General features: G+C 37.0%; 1 protein-coding gene across 4 annotated transcripts; it reads left to right on the top strand.

Annotated features, from left to right (window-relative positions):
* The first annotated feature begins 282 nt into the window (after window positions 1-282).
* Window positions 283-6,568, top strand: LOC107774067 (pre-mRNA cleavage factor Im 25 kDa subunit 2). 4 transcript variants are annotated; one of them, XR_012702217.1, is made up of 8 exons: window positions 283-1,025; window positions 1,205-1,250; window positions 4,268-4,376; window positions 4,578-4,651; window positions 5,526-5,612; window positions 5,700-5,810; window positions 5,928-6,053; window positions 6,153-6,568. XR_012702217.1 is itself a non-coding variant. In XM_075237105.1 (7 exons), the coding sequence occupies exons 1-7, from the start codon at window positions 907-909 to the stop codon at window positions 5,997-5,999; spliced, it is 618 nt and encodes a 205-aa protein (XP_075093206.1). In that variant the 5' UTR covers window positions 283-906; the 3' UTR covers window positions 6,000-6,568. The 4 variants fall into 4 exon arrangements, 2 of the variants coding, with proteins under 2 accessions (XP_075093206.1, XP_075093207.1); XR_012702218.1 differs by having other exon boundaries at window positions 306-1,025; window positions 4,283-4,376; XM_075237105.1 differs by having other exon boundaries at window positions 5,928-6,568.
* The last annotated feature ends 2,563 nt before the right edge of the window (window positions 6,569-9,131 follow it).

Genomic DNA, 9,131 nt, shown 5'->3' on the forward strand with positions numbered 1-9,131 from the left:
CACTGAAGCTTAAAAAAAGTTATTGAAGTGTTTCGTAAACAAGTGCTGGCAAGAACTTTCTTTTTTATTAAAGACAGAGATATTTGTAGAGCTGTTAACATTATAAAAGAGCTGATTACTACAATATATTTGATTTATATAATAAATGTAAATAAAAAATAATTTATATTTGATTTATAGCTGATTACTTATTTTCTTTTGACTCACGTAAACCTAAATTTCCCAACTTCCAAAGCAAACACAAAGAAAAGAAGGGTAGCAAAAGAACAAAAACTTATGAAAATGCCAAGTTTTCATACATGGTTCACGAGATTTGGATAGATTAGAGATAGGCTTGCAAAAGCTATTTTCAATTTCCCACCACCTATCGGTGAAGACAAGTTCGATCTGGTGCATATATATCACATATATAGTGGAGATGATAAATCACACAAAAGCTTCTCCTTTCACTTACACAAGTCTGATGAAGAAGAAGGCAGAGTCTGCAACAATAAGGGAGAAAAAAGATATCGTGTGTTTTAGGGTTTTTTTACTGAAGAGTAATTTCGAAATTAAGAAAAGTTATAAGAGATAATAATGTAAAATATTTGGTGTGGCTTTTAAGCCAATTTCGAAAAATTTCGGTTACCCAATTTGTTGCTTTTTACTTTTTTTAAGCAAATTTTAGCTTGTTTTAAGTTCTTTTTTTAATTGCCAAACACTATTAATAGTTAAAAATAAGTGCTTAAAACCCGGTCCAAACAGGCTCTACATCCGCGATAAAAGAAAGAAGCGCCACGCACCAAACCCAGAAGCACAATTTTAATAGCAAATCAAGGGATGATGAACCATTTTCACTAGAAAGGAAAACGGAAGAAACAACTCTTGAGTATTCTTCCTCGCCGTTGACCGTAAGAAGCCATAAAAATGGTGACGTCAGCTATAGTGAACACATACCCGCTCTCTAGCTATACCTTTGGCACAAAAGAGCCTAAAATGGAGAAGGACACTTCCGTTGCCGATCGCCTTGCTCGCATGAAACTCAAGTACGTTCCTTATTTCCTTGAATATGCTTTCTAGTCTTTGTACCAAATCGTTTAAAAGCTTAGATAAAACCCTCTTGCGCTTTATTACTTCAATCCCTAATAAATCGGGGTGGTTATATTAAATTTTCAATATTTATTGTGTTCCATTTGGTAATTTGCCTTAACAATATTGAGTGCAGCTACACGAAGGAGGGGATGAGGACAAGTGTTGATGGAATTCTCTTGGTATGTTTCTCTATCCTTTATCTCTATTTTAATGCTTCTTGTAGTTTGCCACTGTCTTTAATTGGAACTAACCACTAACGAAAGATATTGAATTAGGGTGTATATTTGGTCTGTTCGATTCGTTTTAAACTAATCATCGTTCTTAAATTTTTTGGAAATCAAGGAAAAAAATAACAGTAGATGGATAAAACGAGAAAAAATTTAAACCACATTCAAGTAAAATTTTGAAAATCTAGAAAAGAAAAATGAAGCAATTTAATAAATAATAAAAATGGGTTCAAAGAGGAGGGAATACAAAGATAAAGAAATAAAGAAAAGGAGCAAAAAGAAAGAAAGAAGAAGGAACAAAATAATTGGAATGGGAACGTAGGCATTGAGTATCGATCGTGGATCTTGCATTTGGGAGTTTGGCACATTAACCATGGCGCTTAGAGTCCATTTGTGACTGCGGGTGCTACCCCTTACATATATAGACGTTTTGTATAAAATATCAATACACAAACAAAATTTTACCCGAGCATCCGGGTGGCGTGGCACCGCCAATCCCATACCTAGATCCGCCCATGTTTACTACTATCGTTTTTTTCCAATTCCTGAAATGGAGACAATGTTCGTATATTTGACTTAGTCTTTAGAGAAAAATGGCGTACATATAGATGATATGTCCACATATGACAGAGGATGCAAGTAGTACATATAGATGATAACGAAGAGAAGATCGCCTGAAATAGTTTCATGCGCTCCTACATATACTTCATATGGATGCAACACTATGATGATTGAAGGTACTGAAATAATCCAAGGTAGACAACAAAAGTTGCCGCAACAAAAAAAATTACAATCTGTCAAACTAATATGGATTAGACGATTAGTTATAAGCACAATGGAAGTAAAGGATCTACATACTGCTCTTTTGGTTGGGGAGTAAAGCTTAATTGTTGTTACTCTCGCGCTAGGTTCACTGTTATCTAAGTATGTTAAGTCTGGTTATAGATTCTATGTCAATACACGGATAAATGTGAGATGTAAATTACTTCTAGTTTTAGAGAACCTATTGAATAGAGCAGCATGAAGAAATAGGATTTATATAACCTACCCTAATTAATTTGCGATTGAAGGATAATTGATCGGTCTAGGGAGTCATCTCCCATACTCCTTAAGTAATTTTCTTACAATTGGTGGAACTGGTGAACCATGCAAGTTGGCTAGAATAAGAGATGTGTAGGCAGAGGGCTTGAGCCTTGAGTGCACCTTTTCATTGATCAAACCTTTTCTTCAGTCTGGTGGTGATTGAGTAGTAATTTCCTTGTTAAGCCTGAAGATCATTTATGCTTTTGGATGTAGGTTTGCATACTTTTTGTGATATATCCATGACACAGATGACTTTCAATGCTTTAACTGACGAATAAATTTCCTGAGGTAGGGAATGGGAAAAATACTTACTTCTGGATGGATAAATGGCTAAGTAGCAAGTAGCAACCAAAAGAGCTTTGAAGACAGGCACAACACTATCCAGAACATGAAGATGCAGTTTTTAGTCCTTTTCTATTTTGGTGTAAATAGGAGTGTATGGAAGATCATGAATCTTTTGTTGATGTCTTAGGATCCTTGTAAGAGATTAAGGATTAGAATATTTCCTTCTAGTCCACTCTGTAATTATGAATGACTAATATTTATAAAACAATTTTTACCTTCTCAAAAAAAAAAAAAAGGCTAGGTAGCAATAGCTTAAAGGGGGAATTTCAGATCTGTTTATGTATGTGAACAACCCTGAAGCTGCTGTTAGCCAACTAAGAGAGAGGGATGTATGGAACATTAACATTCAGAAGCCCCTGCCTAGGCTGGAGATTGAAAGGATGCTGAGTCTCTTAGCTAAAATTCAAAATGTGCACATAATGGGTAGGAGAGGGACTACCTGCAGTGGGGAGAAAAAGAGAAAGGAAGCTCTACAGTGAAGGGATTTTATGGAAAATTAGTTAGGGCAAACTTACTGAAGATTGGCCCTGGAAATTAATTTGGAAGATAAAAGCACCCAGAAAAGTGGCTTGTTTTATATCGTTTACAATATTGGGAACATGTTTGACTTAAGAAAATTTAAGAAAAAGAGGTATAGCAGTCCGCAACAGGTGTTATTTATGTTTGACATATAGGGAGAATATAGATCATTGTTTTTGCGTTGTCCTGTAGCAAAGATGGTTTGGGACTTGCTTTCCTGCATTTTTGGTCTACATTGGCTGTTACCAGGTTATTTGAAGGAAGCATTTGTTAGCTGGAAAAGGTGGAAAGTCTGAGAAACCCATCAGAAATATTTGGCAAATGTCTCATTTCTGTTATTTTGGAGCATTTGGAAGGAGAGGGATCAAAGGTGCTTTGATGGAGTGTCAACCCCAATTCATGTACAGCAGTGAGCAGACTAGATGCTTGCTGAACGTTTTTGCTTGGTCTAACGTTTTTGCTTGTGATGTAAATAATGCTGTTATATTTCTGGATTTTGTAAGCTCCTTGAGTCTTAGATAGGACAAAGAATGTAAGGGAGCTCTCTGCTATTGTACTACAATTGCATTCTCTGCATGCTGAATTATGAAAATCCAACTTTTGCCTGATAAAAAATTAGAACTCCTTCCTAGAGGTATTATTAGCAGGTCTCAGCATTTTATTAATGGAAGGGTAGGAAAAAGATTGTTGTACCCCAGTCTAAGTTTCAGCTATATTTTGGGTTGTTTTATACTCTTGTGATGGGAGAAGAAAGAATATATGCTCACCAAACTAAGAATTTAAGATGACTTATAGGCCGCTTTTTTTTTGGGGGGGTCAAGTCTAAAAGAACTAGCTCATACGATTACCAATTAAAAGAAAAAAGAAACTAGCTCATACTATTGAAATTGTGCAGACGGTTCATACAAATTTCTTTAGACAGATTTGCATGAAACTACTAAATTTGGCACATAAATTAAGCTGATTGGGAGAAGTTTATATTGAACGAGACAGTGATTATGAAGTAATTATCATTTATATAGCGCGTGAATTCACAGGTACAAGAACATAATCATCCTCATATTCTTCTCCTGCAAATCGGGAACACATTTTGCAAACTTCCAGGTGGACGTCTAAAGCCTGGAGAAAATGGTATATTCTTGTCTTATTTGTGAAACGTTAATTCTTATCATAGTTATCAAAAGTTTATTCTTATAATATTCTCTTTGCATTTCTGTTAAGTCATGAGTTTCTTGCTAAACTTTACTTAGATATACCCTTTAGTTAGCTTTTCCTATATAGTATATTCTTTAAGTTTCAGTGCCATTCTTCTTTCTCTTTGGTGGTTTGCAGAAATCGAGGGTTTGAAAAGGAAACTCTCCAGTAAACTCGCAGCTAATTCTCCTGGCCTTCAGCCAGATTGGCAGGTAATTTTAGTGCATATTGCACTTTTTAGTAGCTTTTTTTTTCTTTGTATAGGAGAAAGGTGTAGGGGTGTACAGGTCTTGGACACATTTTATGTTGTATGACAATAATGAAAAATGAAACAAGGAGGATAGTATTAGGCATCTTTTTATTGTATAGAAGTGAAAGTTCACCGCATGGTTACATTTTAGTATCATTCATGTTGATCCACTGTTGCAGCTGTGTGGAGGTGGGTGATGAAATATTTCTTCTGTCTCATTTTGGTTGACCTATTTTGTCTAAAGGGGTGGTGGAGTTCACTCTGTAACTGAGGGAATTGGTAGCTTGACGTCATAGCACACACTAAGATTTTAGTTGAGAATATTATGGTATTTATGTGCCCATTTCAAATGTGGTTGCACTCAATTACATTGATTCTTTTGTACCTGTCACAACGAGTAATCTAATGGACCCCGTCCGACTTTTAAACTTGAGTGATCTAGGATGTCCCTAATCTTTAAATATCCTATTAGCTGATTGTAATTCAGTTTCTACTGAAGTAATCCCTAAGCTTTAAATATCCTATTAGCTGATTGTAATTCAGTTTCTACTGAAGTAATCTCTTTACGAGCTTTTAGTGGCTTCTTAGAAGGTTCCATTCATCAAACAATTGATTTACACAAGTATTCGGCTTCTCTCTCTCTCTCATTCACTCTCTCATTTCTTTGAAAACATCTTCCTGTGACATAGCAACTTAAAAGGTCCAGCATCAATCTATTGATCTTCATTGAAGTATTTGGTTTCTCTTCAATCTCCGTTTGTCTCTCTCTCTCTGTTCTTTTTCTTTGAAAATATCTGTCAACATGTCTTCCTATGATGTGACATTTGTCAATGCAGATAGGTGAGTGTGTGGCCACCTGGTGGAGGCCGAACTTTGAAACCATAATGTATCCGTACTGCCCTCCACACATATCAAAACCAAAGGTATATTAGTATAAAGTTTTTCTGAATGGCTGAACTATCCCCTTGTTTTATTTGCCTGTTGTACTTGACTCTTTGAATGTCGTGCAGGAGTGTAAGAAGCTCTTCATTGTTCACCTTTCTGAAAGAGAGTACTTTGCGGTCCCCAAAAACCTAAAACTTCTTGCTGTGCCATTGTTTGAACTTTACGACAATGTTCAGGTGTGGAATAATTTATGATTTCTGTTACATCATATTCTGTTCTTTCAAGTAAGGTGCCTATAACAACTGTGATCAGAGGTTGTCTCATCATACTGATGCTTTCCTAACTCATGGCAGAGATATGGACCCGTGATATCCACAATCCCTCAACAGCTTTCCAGATTCCAGTTCAACATGATCCAGCCATAGATTAGTAAATGGAAATTCAAGAGCTCCTTCTGGGACAAAAATAGCATCAAATCGGTTGGTTGGTTTCCAATATTTTGAGGATGCAGACTTCATTACTTAAATCAATTTTCTACAGTAGGCAGATAGATGACTTGCTTCACTTTTCTACAATAGGCTGATAGATGACTTGCATCAGATATTTTGTGCTATATCAGTTTCTTTTTTCGATGGATATGAAGACGAGCACGGTATGGGAGCCTGTTAACCTCTGCAACATTGCACTGCAAAATATTGGCTTATTTGTGTGTACTCGATTGTTGAATATTGACTTAGGGCTTCTAGGTTTCTTTCGTTGCGAGAGGCTCTTGGAAGTAGCCATTATAAGTGATCTTTATTCAGTGAATGGTTGGTGAAAGTGGTGCTGTTCTCATGTCTTATTGTCATGATAGGAGCTTGTGCTCTTCATATGGGGAAAAACCAAAAAGTGTAGTATTTCAGTTGCTTCTGGTATCCTGTAAGAGACAATTTTGTTGCTAGACTCTGATTTTCAAATATTTTAGCACGTAATACCTAAATTTGCAGCTTGTATCTCTTTGGATTTGCTTGTAAATCTACATTCCAGAAAACAGTTACTTTCTAGACTTGGTTGAGATGATCACTAAAAAGTGAAACATCTAGATAGGGTTAGAGGGTGTTTGGATAGGCTTTAAAGCTTGTCAAATATGCATTTAAGCTCTTTTTAGCTTACTGGAGCATTTGGCAAAGATGAAAAAGTAAAACAAGTTAAAAAGTAATTGAAACAAGTCAAAAGTTACAAGTTGGGTAATATGAATAGCTTTCTTTAGACAAGTCCAACTTGATCTCTTTAGAGATTGGGAGAAATTCAAAAATAGCCAGATTTACAACTGGTCGTTCAAAAATAGCCCAGTTTCAAAAGTAATTGAAATTTAGTCACTTTTCATGTAAAGATATATTTGAGCGAAAACATTGTTTAAAACCCGGAAAATATATCAGTATATTATACTAGAGTTCCAGCATAAGTACGCCAGAACTCTAACATATTATACTGGAGTTCCAGCAAGTATAATTGTCCAATATAATATACTGGAGTTTGGAGCATCAGTGCTCCAGTCTTGTCAAGACCCGGATTTTCCACCCTCGGGAGTCGTGATGGCGCCTACTAATGTGAGCTAGGCAAGTCAAACCTTTAATCTAATTACTTTATTAGCCAATTATTTCTTTTTACCAAATATAAGACGATAACGTGGTAACAACAGAAATTCAAATTTAAGTGGAAGACAACAATAAGATTTATGAAAACTGCATCTATTACAAATACTTAAGCCTTAACCACCCAAAACCTAGTGTCACAGTGTCACAGACTGTCTAAGATTTTTACATACAAAGTCTGAAGAAATAACAGTACACTATTTCTGAATAAAAGGAAAATGAAACAGGAAATAGGGACAGAGGGAGACGCCAGGGCCTGCGGACGCCTGCAGGTCTACCTTGGGTCTCCGGATGGACTGAAAGAAGCCTCCAAGCTACTGTCCAAAAGCTGCTCCGGGATCTGTCATAGTGTAGAGTGTAGTATCACCACAACCGACTCCATGTGTTGGTAAGTGTTCAGCCTAACCCCGGCGAAGTAGTGACGAGGCTAGGACCAGACTACCAAATAAACATGTGCAGTTCAAATATATATACAGCGGAAAAGAAATACAGAAATAAACAAATAAAGATAGGATGGGGAAACATGTTTCGGGGAATAACAGGTAAAACAGAATATCAAGAGAATTATAAAGGAATCAAAATCAACCACTAACAAGAATAAGGAAAACAAAGGCAGATTTCACTCTCTTTTTACATCTTGTTGCAGGCGTGTAACCCGATCCCATTTCCTGTATCTCGTGGCAGGCGTGCCGCCCGCTCCCATTTCATTTATCTCATGGTAGGTGTATCACCCGCTCCCATTTCATTTATCTTGTGGTAGGCGTACCACCCGCTCACATTTCATTATATCTTATGGTAGGCGCATCACCCGCTCCCATTTCATTATATCTTGTGGTAGGCGTACCACCCTCCCAGACCCCCTGTGCGGACCGCACAAAATCGAGTGCGGCTGCACAACTCCCATGTGGACTGCAGTGACATGCTTTAGTATTTTGGTTATATCTTTCTCTACAGATGTCCATATTGTTATTTCTTTACCTTTCTGGAAACTAGACACGAAAGTCTACAACTTTCGTTTTTGAATCATCTTAAAATTCCTTGTAGATCAAAAGATATAGGCTTCCAAAGTCGGACCAGTGAAATTTTTCTTGACCGCGGTCCGCACAAAATCCAGTGCGGCCACAGAGGCCCCTCCGCGGCAGCACTCCATTTTGTGCGGACCGCACTGGTTTGTTTAGTGGCCTTCCACTTCTCCGAACCTGCAACAACTATGTTTTAGGCATAAGACATCCCGGAACCTACCCGAAACTCACCCGAGCCCTCGAAACTCCAAACCAAGTGTGCATACTAACTCACAGACATCATATGGACCTACTCGTGCGATCACATCATCAAAATAACATGTCAAAATCATGAATTAAACCTCAAAACTTAACATTTTCATCAAGAACTCTCAAAGTTCATAACTTTTCAACCGGAAGTCCAACTCACGTCAAATAAACTCTGTTTTTCACCAAATTTCACAGTTATCTTTCAAACTATAACAAGTTTGTACCGGGCTCCGGAACCAAAATACGGGCCCGATAACAATGGTTTCAAACATTAATTCTTTTCTTTATTTCTTAGATAATTCAGTAAAATAATTTCTTTCAAAAGTTAATTTCTAAGGCTTGGGACCTCAGAATTCATTTCCGGGCATACGCCCAAGTCTCATATTTTACTACGGGCCTCCTGGGATCGTCGGAACACAGATCCATGTTCGTTTACTCAAAATGTTGACCAAAGTCAACCATAATCAAATTTAACTCTAGAATTTCTATTTCTTATATTTTCACATAGAAGGATTTCCGGATATAGGTCCGGACCACGCATGTAAATCAAGGTGAGGTAAAAAGAGGTTTTTAGGCTTCGGAACACTGAATTCACTTGCAACACAAGTGATGACGTCATCACATTCTCCACCTCTAAAACAACCATTCGTCC

Source organism: Nicotiana tabacum, chromosome 18, assembly GCF_000715075.1.
Source record: "Nicotiana tabacum cultivar K326 chromosome 18, ASM71507v2, whole genome shotgun sequence".
In the NCBI taxonomy this organism is placed as follows: Eukaryota; Viridiplantae; Streptophyta; class Magnoliopsida; order Solanales; family Solanaceae; genus Nicotiana; species Nicotiana tabacum.

Excerpts from the sequence above, each read along its gene's own strand:
- LOC107774067 (XM_075237105.1), top strand. The coding sequence starts at position 907 with ATGGTGACGTCAGCTATAGTGAACACATACCCGCTCTCTAGCTATACC. Across the intron at positions 1,251-4,267 it reads GTGTTGATGGAATTCTCTTG|CGCGTGAATTCACAGGTACA; the intron begins GTATGTTTCTCT and ends TCATTTATATAG. Across the intron at positions 4,377-4,577 it reads TCTAAAGCCTGGAGAAAATG|AAATCGAGGGTTTGAAAAGG; the intron begins GTATATTCTTGT and ends GGTGGTTTGCAG.